Source organism: Thunnus thynnus, chromosome 14, assembly GCF_963924715.1.
Source record: "Thunnus thynnus chromosome 14, fThuThy2.1, whole genome shotgun sequence".
Lineage (NCBI taxonomy): Eukaryota > Metazoa > Chordata > Actinopteri > Scombriformes > Scombridae > Thunnus > Thunnus thynnus.
The window spans coordinates 9,816,044-9,840,497 of NC_089530.1; the positions used below are offsets into that span (position 1 = coordinate 9,816,044).

General features: G+C 39.2%; 4 protein-coding genes across 4 annotated transcripts in view; 3 read left to right on the forward strand and 1 right to left on the reverse strand.

Annotated features, from left to right (window-relative positions):
• The first annotated feature begins 2,381 nt into the window (after window positions 1-2,381).
• memo1 (mediator of cell motility 1) lies at window positions 2,382-10,047 on the forward strand. The gene is made up of 9 exons (XM_067609716.1): window positions 2,382-2,832; window positions 4,044-4,125; window positions 4,210-4,278; window positions 4,462-4,574; window positions 5,112-5,223; window positions 5,780-5,922; window positions 6,148-6,224; window positions 6,796-6,900; window positions 7,383-10,047. The coding sequence occupies exons 1-9, from the start codon at window positions 2,772-2,774 to the stop codon at window positions 7,512-7,514; spliced, it is 894 nt and encodes a 297-aa protein (XP_067465817.1). The 5' UTR covers window positions 2,382-2,771; the 3' UTR covers window positions 7,515-10,047.
• A 1,125-nt stretch (window positions 10,048-11,172) lies between these two features.
• On the forward strand, window positions 11,173-13,773 carry srd5a2b (steroid-5-alpha-reductase, alpha polypeptide 2b). The gene is made up of 5 exons (XM_067609720.1): window positions 11,173-11,875; window positions 12,717-12,880; window positions 12,986-13,087; window positions 13,170-13,320; window positions 13,439-13,773. Exons 1-5 carry the CDS (start codon window positions 11,601-11,603, stop codon window positions 13,503-13,505), a joined length of 759 nt encoding a protein of 252 aa, XP_067465821.1. The 5' UTR covers window positions 11,173-11,600; the 3' UTR covers window positions 13,506-13,773.
• Window positions 13,774-14,099: 326 nt separating this feature from the next.
• Window positions 14,100-18,213, reverse strand: mkks (MKKS centrosomal shuttling protein). The gene is made up of 4 exons (XM_067609718.1): window positions 16,753-18,213; window positions 15,898-16,079; window positions 15,633-15,743; window positions 14,100-15,526 (listed from the first exon to the last, which is right to left on the reverse strand). Exons 1-4 carry the CDS (start codon window positions 17,735-17,737, stop codon window positions 15,098-15,100), a joined length of 1,707 nt encoding a protein of 568 aa, XP_067465819.1. The 5' UTR covers window positions 17,738-18,213; the 3' UTR covers window positions 14,100-15,097.
• A 23-nt stretch (window positions 18,214-18,236) lies between these two features.
• slx4ip (SLX4 interacting protein) overlaps window positions 18,237-24,454 on the forward strand; it is a 34,860-nt gene continuing 28,642 nt past the window's right edge. The window contains exons 1-2 of the mRNA XM_067609719.1: window positions 18,237-18,395; window positions 18,902-18,959. Coding sequence (XP_067465820.1) covers window positions 18,933-18,959 — 27 coding nt within the window. The 5' untranslated portion in view covers window positions 18,237-18,395; window positions 18,902-18,932. The remainder of the gene's footprint in view (window positions 18,396-18,901; window positions 18,960-24,454) is intronic.

Here is a 24,454-nt window from a genome sequence, read left to right on the forward strand (position 1 = left end):
CCATTCTGATGCAAATTGAATAAGATTTTGCCCCAAGGTCCCCCATCTGACAAGATTTTTTCTTTTAGATGTTTTATTACAGAAAGTGTATAAAACCATGACCAAAATAGTCAAACATTCAGTCATTGTGTTATTTATGGATGGAATTATAGTGAGAATAAACGATTTCCTCCTTTTGCTAGGGACCCAGCAAAAGGCCTGGAACCCCCTCAAGGACCCCTGGTGGTCCCCGGACCCCACTTTTAGAACCGCCGCCTTAGATTAATCAGAGCAATATGTGACCTCTCCCAATACTAGCTGAAATGACATTCACAACAATGTATGCTGCTGAGAAGTCATCACACGATATTATATTTGATGCAGTCCTGTGCAAATTTAACGATGCAATATGCTCAACTGTTACAATTTGAGAGTGTCCCCACCATCAAATTACTATTTTTATAACACACAAACTCATTCGAAAAGTCATGTTGGTCCCCCAAAGTCAGCTACACTAAGACTGTTTTGTCATTTGTCAGTTGCACAGTTCCTTTTTAATCGCTACATGACTAGATCTTTCCTCAATGATTCTTCAACAAAAATAAAACTAGATGATAAATGTTGTGCAACACATAAATAAAAATAGAAGACACAGCAGGAATAATATTGACAATGTATCCATGTATGGCAGTTGCAGTTTAAGTCCCAAGTTTAGACCTAATGTTGCTGTTTTAAAACAGCTGATATCAAGGCTTGATTTTTCTGAAGACAGGGGTTTATAATTATTGTAAGTCAGTACAAGTCTCAAGCACTGACATGCAGTTTGCAAAATGTAGTTAAAGTATCAAAGGCGAAAGTACTCACTCTGCAGAATAATATTCATGGTGACTGATATATTATTATATATGACATTATTAGATTGATAATACCCATGCATCAATGTGTAAGTGGCATTTTAATGCTTTAGTGAAGCTATCTTTAACTACTTTATACAGTCAGTTAGTTTGGTCCAGTGGTCCCCGGCCTAGGGGCCAGGCCCCCTCCAAAGGGTCACAATTAAGGTAAATCTATGGGGACATGAGATGATTAGGGGAAAGAAGAAAAAAAAAAGTTCGGCTATTCAAAATCTGAAGTAATTGTGTGGACTTTTCTTTTTTCTCTTTGCTTTTTTTTGTCAAATGTTAAATAATTTTAATTCTTTGCATCTGTGGTTTCATGTAAATGAAACTGTTTGTGAAGTTTAGAGGGGAAATGTCTCGAACCACTAACGACTGATATTAACCCAAACAAGTGCATTAACCTTTATCAATATGTCATTTTAAACGTGTTTGATCACTACGGCTTGGCACAATATTTCTCACCCAATCAAATCTCATGGTAAAGAACAGAGAATTGTACTATCTATAAGGCTGTGTGTGCATCATACAAAAGTCAAGTAACTACACTAAAACTGGCAAATAGATAAAGTAAATAGTAAAAAAAAAAAACAGGCAAAATAAGCAAATATAGGAAAATAAACCGGTAAAAATGTCACATTCACGTTGATAAATTCATAGGTAAAACATGTCTTCTAATTCTTCTTAATCATTGGGATGAAATCATTTCCTTGTATCCTGTTTACAGTTCACAGAAATTATGTCACCTGTGTATAGTCATTCCTTGTATATTTTTCTGAAGATTGTTGTGTTGTTATTCTGTCTAAGTGCATTGAAAGCAATTAAACTGGAGTCAAATTCCTCGTATGTGTAAACATAAGGGGCCAATAAAGATGATTCTGATTCTAATGAAGATGTTTCTGATTCTGAACACCACATTTTCTCAAGCAAATAAGAATAAAAAAAATACTAAATTAATCCCAAGGGAAATTTTAGTGTCACAACAGCAACACTCAGCCCATATCACACACAAGAATAGAATAAAATAAAATAGTAAAATAGAAAAGGTTAACATTATATATTGTGCAGTAATTATATACATAGTATACAATAAAATGAAAGTAAGATAGGTGGTAAAAAAAAGTTTTTATCCATTGTTCAATGCTAATGCTAAAAATAAAATAAAGAGTAGAATTAGAATTATTATACAGTATGTGATGTGCAATAGAAACATTGTTATTATTATACATTGTGCAGAACGATAATAATCATATAGTGCAATTCTTAAGCAGTTATGAGTTAAGTGCATCTCAGACAACCAGTCCTGCATATTCTCTTCTGGTAGGAATGTCAGTTGCTGCTAGCATTGACACACTGTACCCGCTCACCTGACGGACAGAACAACTTCATAATCAAACAAGCATAGAAGCAAAGGCCACGCCTAGTAGAGTTTTCCACCAGTCATTTGTATCCTGTCTTACCAAGCAGCCAATCAACGTGCTCCGACGTCATCGTGAGAAGCGTTCCAGTGACTCCCCTCACCTGAGCCGACAGACATACTCAGTAACAGTTAATCCTCAGATTTCGGCTGGGACAGATCCTGGTGTCGGTATTCCCCTGCTGGCTGCCTCAGCTTGACACATCACAAAGATTTTATACTTTGTGCCTTTCCGAATTTGCTCAGTAATATCCCCAGACTGGCTAACTAGTTGTCGTTAGCTGCTGTCTCCGGGTAACAACACAGCGGCCAGCAGCTTGTTAGCAGCTAACCCAGCTGTCTCTACCCTTTGTCTCTACTCTACTCTAGTAGCCGTTGTTTCTCCTCTGGGTTAACTAACACCGGCATTTGCTATTTTATTTTATTTTTTTCGCCTGACAAGAGTTAAGTAAACCAAGATAGGCGGCTTGGGAACCAAGATGTCGAACCGAGTGGTGTGCAGAGAAGCAAGTCACGCCGGGAGCTGGTACTCTGCTTCGGGTAACTGTCAACACACCACCGTTAGCCCTCTGCGTGGTAGCTGGCTGTTGTTGTTTTTCTTCTGTCATGGCAGCGTTTTATTAGTTTGGTTGGCTTTTAATATCTTGACATCAAAAACTGTCGAATACATTGCTTGTCAAAGCAGACGATGACAGCTAACGCCAGGGTTGTAAATCCAGCTGATGAAAAGTCGGCGAGCTAACACTTAGCTGATATTGACAACCTCGTCTCCGCTATCACATTTTGGTGCATGGTTGGTTTGAGCTTATTCAGCACTTTTCTTTCTCGGATAGTCGATGGAAGTACTTAGAAAATAAACAGACATCTGCTGCTCATATTTTTTTATCGATTAATCAAAGTCATTAATATTAAAGAAAGGCTAACTTGGCTAGTATTGCAGAACTTCCTGGCCTACCAACCATCTGGCTAGATTAGACATTTCCCGAAACAGACTGTTAGCAACTATTTCACTTAGGCCAAGCTTCTGGTGTTGTTGTGGTCTTGTTGGTGTCTGACCCTGACTAAGTAAAGTGCAAAAATACTCCCTGCCGTGAAACAAAGGACTGGGCAGGGCAGGGCAGAAAAATGAAGGTTCATGATGCACCCCTTCCCCCATTTCACCAGCTAGCTGCTGCCTGTTTATCCTTTTAAAGCCTGCCTTACTGCATTGTAGTAATACCCGTTTTCCACAGAGCGTATACAGTAGCTAAACACAAAAACCCTCCCCCCATTTACATTGCATGTAAACAATAATGTGTCCAAAGATCTGACGTTAATCCACCCAGATCCAGATGTCCTTGTCCGTTTTTACAAACAAATTATACTGGTGTGTTTGTTCTTCGTGCGAACTTAATTATATAACTCAGTCAGCTAATGTTTGATTGACGTTGACATAACGTTAACAGCATATTTTTATTGTCTAACCAAGACCAGAAGACAGTATGGTCTGCTGCTTCACCTCAAAGGTCCAGGGTCTAAAAGATATTAGGTGTCATCATCAGAGATGGGTTACTATTTGTATATAATACTAGGTGGATATGTCAAAGTCACTACTATTTTTCACCCAAAATAGCATACACTTGAGCAGGCTAAATAAGCTGCTGTCACCCCTTGGGGATCATTATAATGATATCAAAAAAATACCTTGCATGAGGAGGAATCCAGCGATTTGGCATGAAAGAAATATATTTTTTTAATTTCTGCTTTTTCAGGATCCCAGCTGAACGCACAACTAGAAGGCTGGCTGTCCCAAGCACAATCCACAATCAGACCTGCTAGAGCCATCATAGCGCCGTAAGCACACAATGACAAATGGAAGAAAAAAAAATATCATCTGAACATGTCAAATGGTGCCATGTCATTTTCATTTGTTTTCAGGCATGCTGGGTATACCTACTGTGGTGCTTGTGCAGCACATGCCTACAAGCAGGTTGATCCCTCTATTACGTAAGTCATTCCGTTTTCAGTCTCCATTCCTTATTTAAGAAAATGCTTTGTATGATTTTTTTTTTTTTATCTTGAATTTCCCCCCATAGAATGAACAGATGTTAGTTTAGATAGTAGAATATAGCGCTGGTGGTATGCCTTTGGTGAACAGAGTGAGTGAGATAAAGTCCTGTTGCCCTTCAGTCGTAGGGTGTTCATCCTGGGACCTTCACACCACGTGCCCCTCTCCCGCTGTGCCCTGTCACCTGCAGACATCTATAGAACACCCCTCTATGACCTGAGAATCGACCAGAAGGGTATTCACTGTTCTTACTCATGACATTATGATTCTGTCACCTTTTTCGGGTGTTTGTCACTCAGTCTCACATGTTCACACGTGCTAACTGGTAAATGATTTAGGTAAAGGAATAGCATGACTACTGTTTGAATTGCAGTTTAGATATGTTGAATGTAGTGCATGTTTCATGCCACAAAATAAATTAAATAAACAAATTTGCTTCCAGTCATTCAGGATCATTTTACTTGTAGAAAAAAAAACAAACTGTGGGTACAAATACAGCTAAATGAGGCTTTTTGCTATTGTGATTGCTTTAGTCTAGCCAGAAAAGAGCTCCAACATGCAGACCTCAAGCAGTCTCGGGAGGTGATACACTTTTAATCATCCTCCAGGGACCAGATAGTTCCCTGACTCTGAAGGATAAAGGCTTTCTTAATGATGAGGTTTTGCACAGCCAATTTAAATGAGCATTCAGCTCCAGAAACTACTTAATAAGTGGGTATTATGGTCATGATAAAATACACAAATTAAAGTGAAACTCACCTCTGTTTTACAGTTTATGCTGACCTCTGGAAAACTGGGTTGTTTGAGCGGATGAGTATGCAGACAGACGAAGATGAGCACAGTATCGAGATGCACTTGCCTTACACTGCTAAAGCCATGGAGAGGTAATGCACATCTTAGTGGCATTCAGTAAACAAAAGAATCAAGATTATAGACTTTCAGAGGGAAATGTCTAACAGAATGAAGCCTTTTCTGAACTATTATCGATGAAACAAGAAGACAGTACAAGGTCTCTTTCAGTTCTGTTTATTCTTTGATTTTCTATACGTACTGTAAACAAGAATCACATTGGTGCAGTGATAGATGGAAAGTATGACATGCATAATTGATACGGCCTTCTGTTAGGTTGGCAGGAGTCTAGTATGGAGAGAATCAAGCACATTAGATCAATGCATATCATCCATACAAGTTTACCTAAAACCTGTGGCGTTGAGCACACAAGAAAAATTAGAAATATTAGTTTCATATAGGGTATTAAAGGGACTCAACACTCACCAGTGTCAGTTTATCATGTAGTAGGCTGCCACAATTAAAAAAAGTATGTGTGGAGCTTTCGCTGATGGGCGCTCATTTATCCACCCTATCTCCTTGAAATTTGACATTGAGGTGCAGTTATTGTACTTGATTTTTTTTTTAAAATTCCATAATTTGATTTTACAGCCACAAAGATGAGTTTAGCATCGTCCCTGTGCTTGTGGGTGCCCTGAGTGAGTCTAAGGAACAGGAGTATGGGAAGCTGCTCAGCAAGTACCTGGCAGATCCTTCCAACCTTTTCATCATCTCATCTGACTTCTGCCACTGGGGTAGGTACCGACATAACCAAGGCACTACATTCATTCTGTGCAATTATTCTGCCTTTTAAAAGGTGTAGTTTTAGCAATGTATCTGTTATTGTGTTAACGTGTATGTGTTATGTTGTGTTCTGTGTTAATGTTCAGCATTTGTATTGTGTTTTACCAATAAAAACTGTTCTAAAATGTGACATGACTGTATTCAGCTTTGTATTGTTGTCCATTTCTTTTATGAAGGTCAACGGTTCCGTTACACATACTACGATGAATCTCAAGGGGAGATCTACAGGTCTATTGAGCATCTTGATAAAATGGTAACCACTGAGATATATTTGATTCAAATGTGTGTGGAATTAAATATGTAAAGAAACATTTTTGTCATCAGCCACATACACAGCTGTAATGGTAACGAAGCACATATTAAATACACAGTAATGTCACAGTGAAACTCATCATATTAAAGGAAATACATGGCCTGTGTTTCAGAAAGTTAAAAATACTGAAGTGCAGAGAGGTCATGGATATAGATTTGTCTTTTGTTTTCTTGATAAGGAAGCTTGTTTTCTTTAGCTCAGCATACAGGAGTTTCTGATGTTTTAAGATGAGAAACATTTCTAGAGATAACGAAGATAAGTATAAACTGAAATTTGACACAAACCCAAACAAAACTACCCATAATTATCTGTATGTATTCACCATGTCATGGGAAAGTAGGTTGAAAATGTTGAAAAAGAATTTATCACTTCTCTAAAAAAAAAAAAAAAACCTGCTCACAAAAATCAACAGTATTGTACTCTTAGGATTTTTTGAAAAAAACGCAAAGACATAAGGGCACATAGAAATTTCATTGCTTTTGTTTCACTTCTTTTCTTTCTGCATGTGAAGGGGATGGGCATTATAGAGCAGCTGGATCCCATGTCTTTCACCAACTACTTGAAGAAGTACCGCAACACCATCTGTGGACGTCACCCTATTGGAGTGCTGCTAAATGTGAGTACTACAAAACAAAGAGTCACCTGTCACTCTCTGTAGAGGTTTTGATGGCGGTTCAGTTGACTGTTCGCTAAGCCCCACCTCCTCCCTTAGTTACTGTTGTCAATATATGCAGTTTGCAATCATAATGGGAACAGATTCACCATTTGAAATGTTTAATAAGGTGAACTAGTTGAAAAGCTGGTCGTGCTAATAGTTGCAACTTATGATAGAGCAGATAAATACACAGTTTAATCCATTCCTTACACTTTTTGCTTTTGGATACACTACCCTACAAACTCTTTAAACACCAAGTATTAGAGCCCCATGTTGAAAAATCTAACGATTGACAGGCATCAACAGGCACCTAGTTGTGGTTACTAAGGTATGATTGGACAATTGCTGTTTGAGGGAGGGGCTTAGCAAACTCTTGACAGTAAATAACAGTAATATATGTCCTGTCATGATGAGACACTTAAACTTATGTGTGTGTTTTGCAGGCTGTGGCTGAGCTGAGGAAGACTGGTTTAGAAATGAATTTCACTTTCCTGAACTACGCCCAGTCAAGTGAGTGCAGGAACTGGCAAGACAGCTCCGTGAGTTACGCTGCCGGGGGACTCATCGTTCATTGAGGTCAACTTTCGCAGGGGCCACAGCAGCGCCGCCGCCCTGCCGTTATTATCTATCGCCATAACCTGACCCACACACCCTCCCTCTCACCCACCCCCCACCCCCCAGTTACACCCACTATTTGCAGGATGGACCTAGACACTCCAAGCCAATACAGTCTCCTCCTCCCCGCCCCCTTTCTCCCACTCAACTCTCCCGCCTTTCTCCACCTTCCTCTCAGTTTGAAGTGTGTCTCAGAGCTTTAGGTTGAAACTTTTTGTGTTGAAGTGCAGTTTTGAGAATATGAAGGAGCAAAGGATCAGAGGGGATGGGAGGGTTACGTATTATCGGAGGAAGCGTGGGGAGGTGGAAATCTTATTTGGGTTCTTACAAAGACTGTAGTCGTCCTCTTAGTCCTTTTTTATTTTCATGAGAAAACGATGGATTTGAGTTGTACTAATGCAATCTTTACATTTGGACTCTTGGCGGTGTGTGCTCATGTAATTTGCCTCAGAAAAAGGAACAAAAATAAAACTGCAGATGTTAATGGAAATCAAGAATATTGAAATGTTGCCAGATGAAAATGAAATGAGTGTTCTGACTGACTGCTTCAAGCTACATGCAACTTAAACTTTGAACCCAGTGTCATAGGTAATTACTACCGTTGCTCAACATTACAGTATGTTCTAGTTGCTAACAAAGGGCTGCATCCAACAAAGTTCACTAACCCCCTACTGTACAAAACCAAAAACGTTATTACTCTTATAATAGTTTATTAAATATTATCTTTTATTCATATTTCATTCCTTTATTTCTCCCTATTTTAGTACTTTTATTAGACGTGATGGTATTTACTCAAGTAGTGTTGTCATTTATGCTTTAAAGTCATCAACATAGTTTGCCCAATAAATTAGTTTGTGCAACACTGCTCCCAGATTCCAACTATACGCTTGTAGCATTATAGATATGTTTTGCTAGGGCCAGGCTGCAGTTGTGGGTGCTACAAAATGTAATCAAAGCTGGATATAAACACTGACACCTCTAGTTTTTGTTTACACTGCCACCTTGAATCTCTGTAGTTATTGAATTGTCAGACTTGGAGTGAGTTTTTCTTTTACTAGACTTGTAGAAAATGTCTTTTCTTACACATTGAGCTCTGTCAGAGCTTTTGTTTTGCTCTGAGCAAAATAACACAAATATAAAGGCCTAGACGGTCTGCTTAAGTTGTAGGAACTGTTATTATATTAGCTTAATAGGTAGCAATTTACAACTGTTTTTGTTAATACGTTTTGATTTAAGAAAGCCAAAAGTTATTGGGAAGTTTCAAGTCTTCATTTTGCTTTCCAGCTTTGTTGCCTTTCAGTGTATGACGATGAGAAATCACTTATGATTTCACTTCAGAATTGCTCTTGAGGCAGTAGGAGTAACAATTGGAAGAGGTTGGCTGAAACCAGTAACAGATGGGAGTTTTAAGACCAGAACAAAGCCACAATGCTTTTGTTGTAAGGTTGAATAATTTGTGCAAAAAAAAAAACAACAACTGATAATTGCTGTTCCCTGCTGTGGATTTACTGGATCTGATCTCTTCAACAAAAATTGAATATCTGCATTATGAAATGTTAAGCAGGAGGATCATAATTATTAAGAAAACAAAATTAAAGTAATTTGCCATGTAGTCCTACTGTCCCTCGAAAACGAACAAACTAACCACAAAAGCTGGATCCAAATCCTGATGATTCATAGTGGCAGTACACTGTAAGCTCAATGATGATATTATACAGGCAGCGCACAATGTCTGCCATCCTGCTGTTTGACCTTTTGATTACTACTTTTTTACTGAGAGACTCTTGTTGCTGAAGTCAAGTATTCCCCTTTTAGATGATGCAGTTTTAACATTGCGCTACAATATGTGGTCGCACCAAGTGGGTACATGAATCCCCAGACTCTCTTGACTTCTAAGGTTAATTTTAAGGGAAACTAGTAAAGCATGACACACTGTGCTATTGTGCCTTTTTATCACTGTTGCACATATACATATAAAGCGTATTCTCACTTTTGGTCTTATTTTAGAATGTGTACTTTAAGGTTTTGTTTTTCCACATGTACCCCCCCCCCCCTCCCTTGCCTAGTGCCCAGCAATGTCTCCAGCTCACCGAGCACTCCGGGAGTATGTGACCTGTCCCCCCCCCCCCATCTGTTGGTCTAAAATGGCACCAACTGTTATCTCCTTTCTCCAGCAGGGAGTGGTGTTTTGTTTTCTCCACCTCACCTCATTCCTGTAGAGAGAGACAAAGGCTGAACCTCAACACTGTTCATTTTCTTTTTATGGATCTTTGTCTTTTAGAAATGGTTTTTGTATTATTATTATTATTTTTTTTTTTTGTTCTTGCTTAGAGAATGGGAACTTACACGTCATAAACCTAAAATATACTACTTAACTACTCCCTGAAATGGAGTTTTTTTGATCTCAGGTTCCACTGACAAAGCATCCCAAAAGGCTCTTCAGATAAGGCCGCGGATTCATGTTACAAAACAAGTAAAATATACTGAAAAGCATGTCTGCTCTGGTGTCTTGTTCTTCAAGTATTTACAATCACACAGAAAACAATTTACTTGGTATATGCATTACACTTTTGAATCTCTGACTTTAATAAATATGTTGTATATTCCTCCAAAAAAAAATATATATAAAAATATATATATATATATACACATATATATACACACACACACACACACACACACACACACACACACTATAAATGCAGCCATTTGCCAAAATTGCAATGAATTAACAGTCTTGTATTTCCAGCACTGCAGCAGTTAGTGTTACTGTGGTTGTAAATTGTGTACTTTTCAATCCAGTTTTCCAACTGTCAAACATGTATGGTAACAGCTTCTCAGTGCAATGCTGCATCCTGGGTAATATAAATATCCACTGTGTTTATTCATTGTCATTTTACAGTAGAGCTGTTTAGGCAAATGTCACCAGCAGGGGGAGCCAGATGTTTGGAGGAATTTCGTAACAACACTGTTCTTACAGTGCAGGATCCACACGAATATAAATCTAATAAAATGTATAATACATTTATATATTCACACAAGGTGACTACAGATGGTGTGAATTTGACCTAGTTCATTTCCAGAATTTTTTAAAATCATTTATCACTCATATTCTAACCACTGACATCAAATTACAACCAGAATAGTTGATTTTGTGTTACTTTAAGAAAATACTACAACTGACACTTGATCAGTTGATTTAGATGCAGGGAAAGCGAGCTTGGGGTTATACATTAAGGCCACTCAAATGTCACTGACAGGTAATAGCAGAAATACCAGAACATGAGGTAAAATGTATCTTTTGTCAATATTCAGTTGCCCTATAATGTCATCAGGCATTAAAGTAAGTCAGTGCTCAGATCAGGAAGAACAGGTTATCCTTAGTGAGGCTGTCTCTGGCACAGAAATGGATTTATTATGATTCACAGTAGTAAAAATATTTTGCCTTAACTGTGTGTGTTGTGCCACGTTCCTCCCTGTCTGCTCCAGACTAGTCAGTCGTCCTGTTTGAGCACCTCATCACTAAACTTCACACTTATTCCCATGATTAGGAATGGCAAAGCTTCATATAAATACAAGTGATCCGTAACAAATTTACTAACAAACTTCTGACTATAAACAGAACTAAATCATTTCAGATTGGTGCAGATGTTGCTGTGTGAGTTTGTAAACAGGATGGACAGACAGAGGAAGTTGTTAGCAAGGGACTTTGGTTGACTTCAGACCAAAACAGATTTCTAGCAGCTGACTTGCATGGTGATTTTAATACTCCATGCAATTCTGTTGTAGCTATGGGAAATTCAGCATTTTAACGTCAGCACTTTCCGAGCCCGTTCCAAGCTGGAAAGGATAATAATAACCTCACCTCTAGCAATGTTTGTACCCACGCTGTGAAAAAAGGGAGCACACTCGTGTTTCAGCTGGTTGACACCTCTTTATTTGCCTTTGGGAGGAGTCAGAGTTGCTGTTTACATCCCCTTAACTTTACACAGACGCCTTCGATTAGAGACGCAGATTATTGCAACACTCACCAATACTGCTGCGAGATGCACTGCTATGGGGAACTAATCAACTATCTCAGCTGTGGGTTGATCCTGACAGGACTGGGGCATCTGGTCCATCACAGGAAAACCCAGACTTCCTATGGGCGCCATATGAGACTCTCTCCTCTGACTAGGATGGTCCCAGCCAGACTAGCCTGGTTCCTTCAGGAGATGCCGGCTCTCCTGATCCCCCTACTTCTGACACTCACCTCGGACAAACCCTCCAGCATGGGGAAGACACTACTGCTTGGGACCTTTTGCATGCACTACTTTCAAAGGTAAAAGCAGAGACAGATGCTGGTGGTGGCCCTTTGATCTGTCTGTGAAGGGAATTGTGAAGATGTACTTTAAGATGTGCAGCTGTGATCAGTGTCTTTGGAGGTAGGCGCACACACTCCCATTCATTCAAGATACACATAACTACAAAACTGCCTGCAGGACTATTTTCAGATTCATTTTACTAATGACTCATTTTAATTTCTGTTATTTGTCACTGATTTGATACAGTTTGTAGTTTTCCTCATGTTTATTTTGTCATATACATCTTTAGTATTTCAGTTATGTCTGTAGGGATATGCTGTTTTGCTTTTTGTATATGGTATGAACAGAAAATGAGTCCTTATAGGAGTACTTTGTATTCATCATGGATCTTGTTCTATTAATGACAGTAAGATCGTGTGGAGCAAATTTTACAAAAACTAAACCGAATTCAAGATTTTCTTTGTATCACTCAAAAGGTTAAACTCCCATTCTTAATATACAGTAATAATGTTTGAATCCTATTACTCACAAAAAATGGTATTAGCATCTTATTAAAAAGCACATTTTGCCATTGTACTTTTATATTGTACTATGCTAGATGCATGTAATCAGTCACTTTATGCAAGATGAATATTACAAACACATTTTCAGATGGAGAAAGCGAAAAAAGGAGCTTTGAAAATGAGATTTCCTGCTGTTATAATCTGAAGGCTAAAGCAGTGTGAGGAATGCTTTAGTAACCTCCCGTGAAGAACGGGGCCTTTTTCCATCTGATTATAAAAGGTTTTTTGCAGCATGGATAAAAAGATTATCCCTTCATCTTTTTACCTGCTGTATCTATTTCTTCACCAACCACAGGACATTTGTCTATTCGCTACGGACCAGAGGAAAGCCTTTCCCACTGGGTGTGATGATGACAGCAGGTTTCTTCTGCTCTCTGAATGGTTTCCTGCAGGGACACTACCTGCTGCACTGTGCTCAGTTCAATGATGAGTGGTCAGCTGACTATCGCTTTAAAACTGGTAGGTGCAATCTTTATTCTTTCATTTATTTATCTAAAATATGAAAGGCTTCATGAATTGTATCTCTTGAGAAGTCAATAGTGCACAAGTGAAAATGTCTTCTAGGTTTAGTACTGTTTTACGTCGGAATGGCCATCAATATACACAGTGACTATATTCTACGTAACCTGAGGAAACCAGGAGAAGTAATATACAAGATTCCTACAGGTAAGACACAAAGATTACACATTCATTAACTCACATCCATCCTGTGTTTGTGGTGACCTGCGGTCTTTTTACTCTCCTGCAGGAGGTCTTTTTGAATATGTGTCTGGTGCCAACTACTTAGGAGAGATTGTGGAGTGGTTTGGCTATGCAGTAGCCACCTGGGCCCTTCCAGCACTCTCATTTGCTGTGTTTAGCCTCTGTTTCATTGGACCAAGAGCCTATTACCATCACAGGTGCCTCTGACATTTATGAAAAAGCATAACTAGGCAGTACAGGCACAATGTGAAACCACTGGCATTACCATATGCCATTTCTGACTGATAGCTATTATCCTTTGTTTCATTGTTACAGGTTTTATCAGGAGAAATTCAAAGACTATCCCAAGTTACGAAAGGCGTTGATTCCATTCATCCTCTGAGAAAAAGCACCTCGCCATCATCTTATAAGGACAGACAACAACTGTGTACCCTGTGGACCTAATAGCAGAAGACTAGTGCAGTTTTGACACTCCTATTGTTGTATTTTTAATCAGACATCACACTCATTTTACTGCACAAGAATCTGTTATGATTTTGCTTGTCATTACTGTGTAGACTTTCATATGCTCTTACACTCAACTTCACATTAAAACCATGTTATTTTTTCTTTGGTAAGACAGGTCAAGGAACATGATTCATGCATGGAAAAATTACTCATACCAGGAGGGTTGCTAGTGTACAACTGAGCGGATCATGGCATTTGGATGAAACTGCCTATGAAGCCAGTTGAGCCAGTCATTGTAGGTTAGCCTGAGCAGATGCAGGGTAGATACATAAAGCTGGGTCAAGCTGCCAAGTATCTACTCTTTGTTTGGTGAGGGTGGGATCAGAGGCAACTTTAAGTTAGGTCAGGATAGATGATAGTGTCACCTGGCTCAGTAGATTTATGATGGCAAAGCCTGATATCCACTGCAGGACCTAGTGATAGTCATTTAATATTTACACATAATTTAATATTAACTAGAATGCTCATCCAACTTCTGGTACATTTTAATGTTAACCCATATACAAAACTCTGTTCAACTCTTTCTGTACACACTGCTATGAATGAAACTCAAAGACATTAATAAGTGAAACTTCATGAAATGAACAGTTTCAGATTGGAAGAGATTTTGTGACAAGAAATAAACGTTCATTTGTCATAATCTGGGCTCATTGTCCTATCACATGAGATGGTTATGACTGTCTGCAACATGGCATGAAACACTGAACAGTAGACAGAGTCAAGGAATGGCACCAACACCAGTCAGCAGGTTAAGACTGGTAACATTTTGAATGTAACACAGTGTCATGAAATAGGGTGGAAAATTACCACAAGCCCAGAGCTGGTAGGTTTTTTTTCTTTTGGTACTATGCTGGTAAAAAACAAAATCTACAGCGTCCTTGCAGCTCCTCCTAGTGCTGACCAAAGACAATTGCAACAGAAAAATGCCAGTTTGTAATCGTAAAGGTCTCATAAATAAGCTGATTTTTTGATTCATGTCAATCTTACAAACACTTCTAACTGTGCATCATTTAAATTCTACGTTTTATTGGCTGGAAATGTGGCTGATATAGCTTGTAAATTTTAAATTTTGGACAATGTGGACAAAAGGTTGCTTCCTACCAGCTCAAACACTAAACTAAGAGTAAACACATACACCATATGTGAGCTGAAAACAAGGCTGGTAGATTATAGCCAGTAGCCCACAAAATTAAGAAAAAGAGTGACAGTTTATATCTATAAAGGAAAATATGGACAAATATGATAATAAGACAATGACTAAACACAATACTTTCAAAAGATGGAAACAACAGGACAGAGGGTCAACAATCCCTCTGACTGGCTCCAGGGTTCATTCAGATTTTCATTAAAGTGAGTGCTAACATAGAAAGTAAATATTACTTTCGAAAAATAAAAAGAGCATTTATTCCTCATTTTGGTCGCCACAAACCAGAATCCCTCACTGAATAGAATATATTCATCCATCCGCTAGTTCATATCTTGAATTATATATTGCACATCCAGAGCAATATTAGCAGTTTCTACAGCAACCTGCAACGCATTGAGCTTGGCTGTGAAGGAGTCCAGTACATGTGGCTGGAGAGTCGTGTCTCTAGACAAGGGTGCAGGTGAGAACTCTGGATATTTAGTGTTAAGATAACTCCACTTCATACTTGGGCTACTTTCCACTAGTCCACAGCCACAAAGGCCCAAGCTATCCTCCATGTGTTCTTGCATCACATCCGCAGGGAGAGTCCAGTGGTGAGCAAAAGTCAGATCAATAAGAGAATTCCCACCATCGTGCTCCAGCGCTGCAGCCACAGACTCCAGAGAGCGGCAGAATGCCTCCATGCCAAGCAGGTACTCTGTCTGTGAGCATCCCAACACTGACGCTGTCTCAATGACATCATTCATGCTCTAGGATGAAATATAACATGAATAAGACATGCTCTCCTTAAAATATGTGAAATAAATCAAATGTTTTGTACAGCTCACTGGTTCAAGACTAAATACTGGATCTCACCTTGTGTCTGATGTAAGCAGCTAAGTGGGTCTCAGTGCACCCAGCTCCAAGTAAGGCAGATGGTTCCCTCAGGGTGAGCCTCAACACATGTTCTGTCTTCTGGCACGCCACCTTTAATAGTCGCACAGATGGAAATTAATACATCAGTCCATCTGTCACATTTGCCTCCTATTAATGGAGGTTTCAGGCTGACACATCTCTAAAACCAAAGCCAACTAAAACTGAGGCCAACAGTATAGTTCCAACACTTTTAACTCTATCTTACCTTCAACTCATTTAACATTGTCTCATTCCTGTGGCAGAGGACCATCGTGCAGATCACTGACTCCCCAGGAGGGTGTAAATGCAGCAATGTCTTGGATCCAAACTGCCTAAAACTGAGATCCTTCACGTTTCCATAGGCCTTGCGTGGGATTGTGGTATGTAATGTGGCCACAGGTTGAGCACCTAGTTGTTAAAGGAGACAGAGATGAAACAGGAGCTTAGATAGACAGAGCAGAGTTATAGCACGGGATACACTCTGGCTGGGCAGTAGAGGCAGTATACATATGTACATTTACAATTTCACACCCAAAAGAATGAACAAATGTCAATGCTTTAGCAGTAGCTGCAAAATGTATTTATTTTTACATTCATATAACTAAAGCTGCTAGTTTATTTTAGTAATTTTTCAAGCATAAATACCAAACATTCCCTTGTCCCAGCTTCTTTAATGTAAACACTTACAATACTAAACTGAATATCTTTTCGTTTTAGACTGTTGGTGGAATAAAACAAGCTATTTGAATATATCACTTTGGGCTGTTGGAAAATATAAAGGCCATTTTTCACTATTTTCTTACATTGTGTAGACAAGATGACTCACCATTAAATTGAGAAAATAATGGGATGACTAATCAATAATGAAAAAAAAAAGTTAGTTTCATCCCTGGAGCTGGAGCTACTGTGCATTACACACACACACAGATATGTTGTGCATCATTTTATACTAATTTCCCTATAATTAAATTTCATGTTATTTAAAATTATGTTCTGTGAGTTTAAATTGTGCTTAGCTGCAGAACATGAATTTGCCATGATGGTTCTGCCAAAGGCTATGTGCGTACGTTTAGAGGCCTACCTGTCAGCTGAATAAGTGGCTCCATGAGAGTGATCCCCAGTCTCTCCATCACTATGATACCATGACTCCTCAGGTATTGCTGCAGGACTGGGTGGATGACCTTCTGGCACACAAAGAGCTTCACCTCGTCTTTAACCACCTGTTTGCCAATCTCCAGGAGCTGATCCAGAATTTGAGAGTCTGTGTTTGCACCATGATGCACCTCAATTGTCCCGTTTCCTAGTTCAGAAAGATCCCCAGCAAGAGATACACTAAACAGTACCATACGCAGTGGATTAGGAGGAAGATTCTCCACCTTGAAGATGCCAAAGACATCAGGTATGTCCACCAGTAAGCCCGGAAACACTGCAGAATCCAGCACAGATTGGCCTTCAACAGAGACAGTCACTATCCTGCCAAGACTGACTATACCTGGGCTCTTACAAGGCACAGTCAGCAAAAAGGCTTGCACTGCCAGCTTGCTGACGTGAAGTGCCTCTGGCTTTGTTAGCACACTGGCTGGTTTGCTGGAAATAACACTGTGAGCTAATGTGATCAAGATGTGGCTGCTGCAGAAGTCGAGCTTCACTTTACATGCACAGTCTTCTTGATGAAGATAACTGGTGCACAAACCCAGAAAGTGCTTGTTCAGTCTGATAGCCACATTTCTTTTGACACCAGACTGCTTTGCTTGTTGAATAAGAGCCAAACAAAGAATGGCAGCAAACAATCCACAGTCACTGTAACGAGAAACGTGGTTGCGAATAGAGGTTATTATCAGATTAATAAAAGGTTGTGGCGAAGAAATTGCCGGAAGCAGAACTGAGGAAGATGAGGTGGTTACAACGTGCCCTCCAATGTTGTTATGAACTTGTTTCAGTCTACCTGTGGGACCAAAACAAGATCTCAGAAGCTGCCCCAGAATATGAAGCTTGTCACAAATGTCAGTGTTGTCCAGTGGTAAATCCGTGCAAAGAGATGGAGCTTTCTTGGCGACTCGAGACATCACTTCAGCAGTTATTTCACCTTAGGACCATTGTTGACAGCCTTACGGTAGTGAAGTACGCTTAGACAGTAACTTTACTTTGAGTAGTGAAGATAAGGTAGGTTAGAAATGTCCTTTAAAACTGTCTGTTAAACGAAAAAATCGTTGTTAGGCACTGTTGTCTGCCACGACAAAGATAGTGAAGCTTATCGCATTGCCTGATCATAATTAAACTATATTTGGGTGACCTCTTTGTTATAGTATACTTTAAAAAGCAAACGATGTTGATTTCATGTGATAGAGACTACTATATGTTAAATTAAAAATATATGGATACAACTCGACGACGTATAATTTCGATATTAATACAGGCTTTTTTAAAATATGCCATTCGTTTCCATGGTAGCGGCCACAGCGTTGGAGCCTATTCGATAAAAAGTCCTTAGAAATTATTGCTGTTAATTTAAAACTCCATGGCTAGGCCACCTCGCTTGATAACAGAGACAGACAGTCGCTTTTCCTACCTTACTCAGTATTTTCGAGGAATATTTTGCCAAAAGAAATCCGCTGAAAAGCTCCCACTCACACTGGCTTCGAGGTTGCAGGACTACAAATTAAGTGTGACGTCATCTTTCCGCAGCCTGGTCGTCGTTTGACAAGCATTCAAAAACTGTTGGCGGTATGAGATCTGTTAATGTTGTTACACAGCGTTGTACCAAATACATTTTGTTATTATGTGTTTGTAGCGTCATTGTATACTGATAGTTTAACGTTATAGCAATGCTGCTTTTAGCAATAATTATTCGTTTTGGGAGCTTTTCACTGTTAGACCGTCAAAAGTCGTTTTTTGGGGGGATTTAGGATTAACATTACGGTGTATTACGTTTAGGAGAAGCCAAATACATATCTGTGTAAGAAACCGAGCACAAGAATACTAATTGGCTCATCATAGACACTCAAGTGTCAATCATAAGATAGTTGGTATTATTTTTTTAGGAAGGTGGTTAAATTATAGCCTGCTGGTATTACATGTTGTCCACAATGCATGATCATTGGAGCGTGTTATTAGGCTAACGTTACAACGTGTAATCCATAGACTGTATATAAAAAAATATATTAAATATGTAAACAATAATAATATATATGCAGTCTATGCTGTAATCCATGACAATACACTTGTTTCAGGTGACACTGACTGACTGCTGTGTTCACTGCAATGGCTCCTCTCAAATTTGTCATTAAGGTAAGTGAAAGTGAAATAATCAGCATACACAGACCCTTGTAGTACACTTCTGTTTTAAAGTAATATACTGTATATTATATTATGTTAAATAATATCGTTTTATATTAAAATGTTCAACATTTGTGTGCAGCAACTTCTTAAAAACGAAACAATTTTAAAAAGGTTGACCTTTTTTGTGAGCCTACCATTTAAATGAAGCAGTGACTGAAAATACAGTATAAAGCCTACATAACATTCATAAAGGACATGCAAAAAAGCTGACAATAATTTCAAAGAAATCTTTAATTTTCAAGCCATTACAAGAAGTGTTTATGTTTAACTCAACAGTTATATTTTATGTATTTCTCTGTTCAAAATGTTTTGGGCAAGTTCTGTATAACTGTTAAGTTCAGATAGATTACTTAGAGTATTTAATTAATCCCAAAGAGAAATGAAAGTGTCACAGCAGCCAGTTGACATAAATCAAAATACAAAAACAATGAGGTAGGTAAAGGAAACAAATACAGTGTACAACTAAGGGTAAATTATATACAATAACTAAATAGACAAATTTAAAGAATAAATAAACATAGAATAGAGACTAGAGATAGAGATATAACCATAACAATAATATACTGTGTGCTGAGTATACACTGTTCAATGATGTTAATATGCTATAATACACTGTACATTAGTGCAAGTCAGGTGGATATTTCTATGGCAAAGTGTATAATTGTCCATGGATGTTAGAAGTAAGTGTACAGTTGAAACATGAATAATTACACAAAGTACATATGTATGTATGTATGTATGTATGTATATATATGTGTGTGTGTGTGTTTGTGTAACAGTATATACAAACAGTATTTGAAATATTGTATACAGATGAATCACAAATATAACCGGCACGCTTTTGGATTTTTGAATTTCATTTTCATTTGCATTTGCTCAGAATTACATTTGCTCAGAGCCTTTGTCAGCAAAGCAAACCTTTCTAACTATTTCATGTTGTACCCATGTTAACTGGTACTAAGTAAAAGTTTATAACTTATTTATGATTGTGTGTGCCCAGTTTGGCATAAACAAATTTAACAAAGTAAGATCTAAGGTCCGATCATGAAAGAACTGGTGACTAAAAGTAAAAGGTCATCATCTAAACACAATCATATTCTTTAGTATCTTGTGAACATTTACTTACTGTATGTTAGATATTGGAAAATCTATTGTTTTTAAGCAAAGGAGCTTTTGGGTTCTGCTTTTGCTTCTCACTGACCACAAAGCCTCATTCTTACTGTCATTTCTTCCCAGAAGTGAAATGTTTTCCCACATAAAGTGCACACAAGGTACTAAAGAATAAAACAAATCTGCATTTGATTAAAGCCTTTCAGTTTTTATTGCCAGCTTTCATGATAAAACGACTATGTTCGCGTCATTGCCAAACAGTGGAACCTACTACAGACACAACTTCCAGCAAACAGCTTTAGTTATTATGGTCTATGTTAAACCACCGAAAAGCTGTTGTTCAGCAGTGGGAAGCTGTTCCTAAGTTTTATAAAGCAACACGGGGATATATTTTTGCTTTTCTGACATTTATAGAATGAACACAGTATTAATATTCTGTTGCAATGCCTTTTATGTTGCCTTTTTAATGAGTTTGCCCTTCACCAGTAGATAATTCTTTGGCCACTAGAGGGAAGTAAAGATACATATTTCAACTGTCTGATGTTGTTGCTCATCCTTCAGAACAGTTCCTGGTTACCTTTTGCAAATCTCAAAACGGACTGCCTCCCTGAGAGCCGTTTGTTAATGGACGCAGTGATACAGGACAGAGGAAACTCATTCTATTAAAAAGCCAAGCTGTTCATCCTCAGTCTGATGCTCTGTCAGGAATAATGCACATCAGATGTTTTTGTTAAGTGCAGGGAAAGCCGCTGATCTCTCTTTTGTTGATGTTTCATTTATTGAGAGTTTTGAATGAGGGCTTCAGAAATTTGCACTGATCTCTCACATCCTCCATAATGCCATGTGTGCCTAGTTGACCAGATATTGCATTGGCTCCCTTTATTTGTTTCATATGCATGCCTGCATACAGGCCACCCCACCACCCCCCTTAGCTGGTTGTGGGAGAGTAAAACCCTGGAGGTTCACGAAAGGTTCCTTCCCACTGGGCACATAATGATACTGTTGTGTTACTCTGCCTGAGAAAATGCACAGAGCCTCTACCATGCTTAACCAACTAACCACAAACAAGTATGTTAGAAAGGATCAGGTCAAACAATAGCATTCAAGGCGCTGCACTGGGCTCCTCTTTCGCAAAACAAACACCACTACCGCCATGTTTTTTAATGAATGAATCATTGTTTTCACAAAGGCATGTTGCAAACAGTGTTTGCCAGTTGCACAGTGCAAGGATTATTGAAGTAATTACGAGTTATGTTCTTGGATTCACCATGCCATGTTTAGTAAGCTGTTCAGCAGTGTGTTTTACGATCCTTTCTCCTCAAATGTTTTCAAAGCGGCTCCCTCCCTGGTCTGCGGAGCTGCAGGAGGTGCTGGTATGCTCCCTCTTAAATAGGCTTAGACTATATAGTGACCTGCCACTTCTCAGACCTCCTGAAAAGGGCCTGCAGGCTAAAACACCAATCCACTGAAGCGATTGCTGTCTGCCAGGACATTACCGCTCCAGAGCCTTGCAATCTGCCTTCTATTAGCAATATGCACTGCTGACTTCTAACCATCTAATGTAGTAGGTCGAGACAGAGACCAAAGTGTTTTTTAAGAATAAAAAGTTTGAGGTACCACAGAGCAGTTTAATGTCAGAGGTTTATGTGCTGTTTAATGTTGTCACTCTGTAGATGAGCTCATATCAGACCACACATCATGCCTCTGTACAAAATCATTGCAGTCTGATTAGAAACATTTTGACACTTTCCAACATGGGGAATCTCTCAGAAAAGGAGGGTTTAAAACATGGGTTTTAAAAAAAAACCCTTTCATCTCAGCATTGTCTTACATTGCCAAACAAAAATCAAATTTCTTAATGAGGCCAAACTGCTATTTCTGTCTATCTACCAATTTCTCAAGGATGTGTCTGCCTGAGTTTTGTTTGCTGAGTGTTACCTGGAGATATTCCTGTCTGTTCTTGCTGCTGGAATTCCACTGCTGGGTTGTGTCTCTTTTTATCATCAAATAGAGGACTCAGGTGTGCTAACATTCACCTGAATGAAGGGAGCTTTGCACAGAACACACTTCCACACACTATCTGTAAATAACAGTCACCTCAGTAATCATCAAGTCTCAAGCCTCACTGCTAAGTATCTGGCAGTCTGAAAAATCGGAATAGAGAATTTTCTCTTTTTTTTCCGTAAGGGGAAACCCAGGTAACTCACAGCAGAGAAAGAGCTGGGAATGAGGCAAATAAAGCCTGAGAGCAAAGTTGTCACACCCACAGATCTAAAGAGCTCCCCTGGGTTCTTTGCAGACTGCAGAAAGAGAGAGAAAGTCCTAAAAAGAGAGACACAAAGGGAGAGTGGGAGAGATGCAAGTTTTATTGAGTGAGACCGCATCTGCTGCCCCTTCTCTCCCAATGTAAACATCTGTGGCTGGTTAGTGTTAGCCTCTGAGCTAAGTGCAGTCCGAGAAGGTCTGGTTCTTATACGGTGCGATAGCAATGGCAAAGGGCAGCGAGGTGGGGAGGCGGGTGAAGCTGCTCATAGAGTTTGGGCCCTGTGCCCAACTTGGAGCAGCACAGGCGGGAGGATGGAGAGCCGGGTCTGGGAGAGAGATAAGGGAAGGTAGAGAGTGTTTTGGGAACTGAGAGTGATATAGACCAGAGCCCTTGAAGACCAGAAAAGGGAAAGGAGCAGTCAGGGAGTTTGAGGCAGGATTTGTTTGTTTACAGACAGAAAGTATAATGGAGTTGTCTCATGTTGTGCTGTGGACGGTGGGCAGCTTATGTCTCAAATGTTTATTTAGTTTTTGTCTTTGCCTAACCCTTTTTTTTCTGCAGGTTATCAGATTGCCAGTGGGGAGAATTAGGATAGAAGAAGTTGAGCTTAGCCTGCAGGAAGAGTCCTATTCATTCACTGTGTGACAGCACACAAAAGATGGCACAATAAAGGATTTGGTATTAAGTAGCACTCCTTGCTGCTTCTTATTCAGCCCTCGGCCTCTGTTCATAACTCTAAAAAGCCTGTGCAAGACAGAGAACAAAACACTGCTGGCCCATTTTAGTACGTATGAAAAGAGTAACTTCCTCTAGAACTTGGCCCTTTATCAAACCCTTCTTTCCAACAACGGTAACAGTTGCTCAGTATTGCCTTAAATGTGTCAAAGCAAAGTACATGAATTTGATAAATGAATATGTCAGGTTAATAGAATTCTTCAGGGCCTTGCTTATGATACAGTAGAGAAAGGCATGTGGTAGTATTTGCTGAGAGGGCTGTTTTAACGAGCATACTGACTTTTTTAATGGTGTTCCAGACTGATTGAGAATAGATTCCAGCTTTACTCAAGAAGACAAGGTCCTTGTGGTCGGTATTACTGCATCCTCAAAGTCTTATGCTACTTGCAGAGATCTCTCTAAAGAGGGGCTATAGCCGGGCTTTGGGGGGGGGGCAGGGGGGACATGGAGGTCATAGTTCATGGCAGAGTTCACCTTAGCGATCCACTGGTCACTCTTTGTGCTTGGAGTTGACAAATTTAGGCCACATGATGTGATTGTAGTCAGATCCTTTGTGTAAAATTAGATTCTGACCCTTTTTTGTCCTTCTTCATCTCGTCTGACACTATCTGCCACATTCAACACAAATATCCTTTGTAACAGCTGTGCTAGCCGCACCTAGACATTGCAGCCTGGACTCAAACATTGACACTTTATGGGGAATTTTGGGCCCTCTGTTAAACCTCCAGTTTTGCTGGGCAAATTAATTGTTTTCTCATTAGTGTGATTGCATTAGTTTGCATTCCTAACATCCCCCATTTCTGAGAAACCCCACGAATCACATGCTGTTTTTGTGTGAGGGGCAGACCAATGTTTATCATTAATGTCCAGTTCTCAGTCGAGCCTTGTCTGCCGCTCTAATGTGATAAAAAGAAGTTAGTCTAAGGCTTGCTAGATGTCTGGCTTTCAGCCCAAAACACAGACTCAATCAGAAGCTCAGAAACCACTTTAGGGGATTCACCCTGCTGTGCCTCTCCATAAAGACTGCACTCTAAACCCTGTACTGCTCTCTTCCTTCCAAGATATTGATCAAATTAACTAATTTTAAGCCATGCATCCTAGAAGATTGATCTTGTCGTCCCAGTCAGTATTTACATGCATGAGGGGGACAGAATATTAGAAACACCTTTTATAATATAATGCAGTCCATTGCGGCACCATTAACTATGACCGTAACATTACAATTAACATCTCTCTGACACAGTGTGAACAAAAACGGAACACAAGTTTCACATGATTTATTGCAGGGTCATACCTGATAAACTGGAAACTGGTGTATAAAAACAGAGTTTCT

Bases quoted from the DNA above. Each gene is read 5' to 3' on its own strand.
- memo1 (XM_067609716.1), top strand. From the start codon at position 2,772: ATGTCGAACCGAGTGGTGTGCAGAGAAGCAAGTCACGCCGGGAGCTGG. The intron at 2,833-4,043 runs GTAACTGTCAAC...CTGCTTTTTCAG, and splicing joins GAGCTGGTACTCTGCTTCGG to GATCCCAGCTGAACGCACAA. The intron at 5,224-5,779 runs GTAATGCACATC...TTGATTTTACAG, and splicing joins ACTGCTAAAGCCATGGAGAG to CCACAAAGATGAGTTTAGCA.
- srd5a2b (XM_067609720.1), top strand. From the start codon at position 11,601: ATGCACTGCTATGGGGAACTAATCAACTATCTCAGCTGTGGGTTGATC. The intron at 11,876-12,716 runs GTAAAAGCAGAG...CACCAACCACAG, and splicing joins TGCATGCACTACTTTCAAAG to GACATTTGTCTATTCGCTAC. The intron at 13,088-13,169 runs GTAAGACACAAA...ACTCTCCTGCAG, and splicing joins AATATACAAGATTCCTACAG to GAGGTCTTTTTGAATATGTG.
- mkks (XM_067609718.1), bottom strand. From the start codon at position 17,737: ATGTCTCGAGTCGCCAAGAAAGCTCCATCTCTTTGCACGGATTTACCA. The intron at 16,080-16,752 runs GTAGGCCTCTAA...TTTAACAACTAG, and splicing joins GCCACTTATTCAGCTGACAG to GTGCTCAACCTGTGGCCACA. The intron at 15,527-15,632 runs GTGAGATCCAGT...ATTTCATCCTAG, and splicing joins CTGCTTACATCAGACACAAG to AGCATGAATGATGTCATTGA.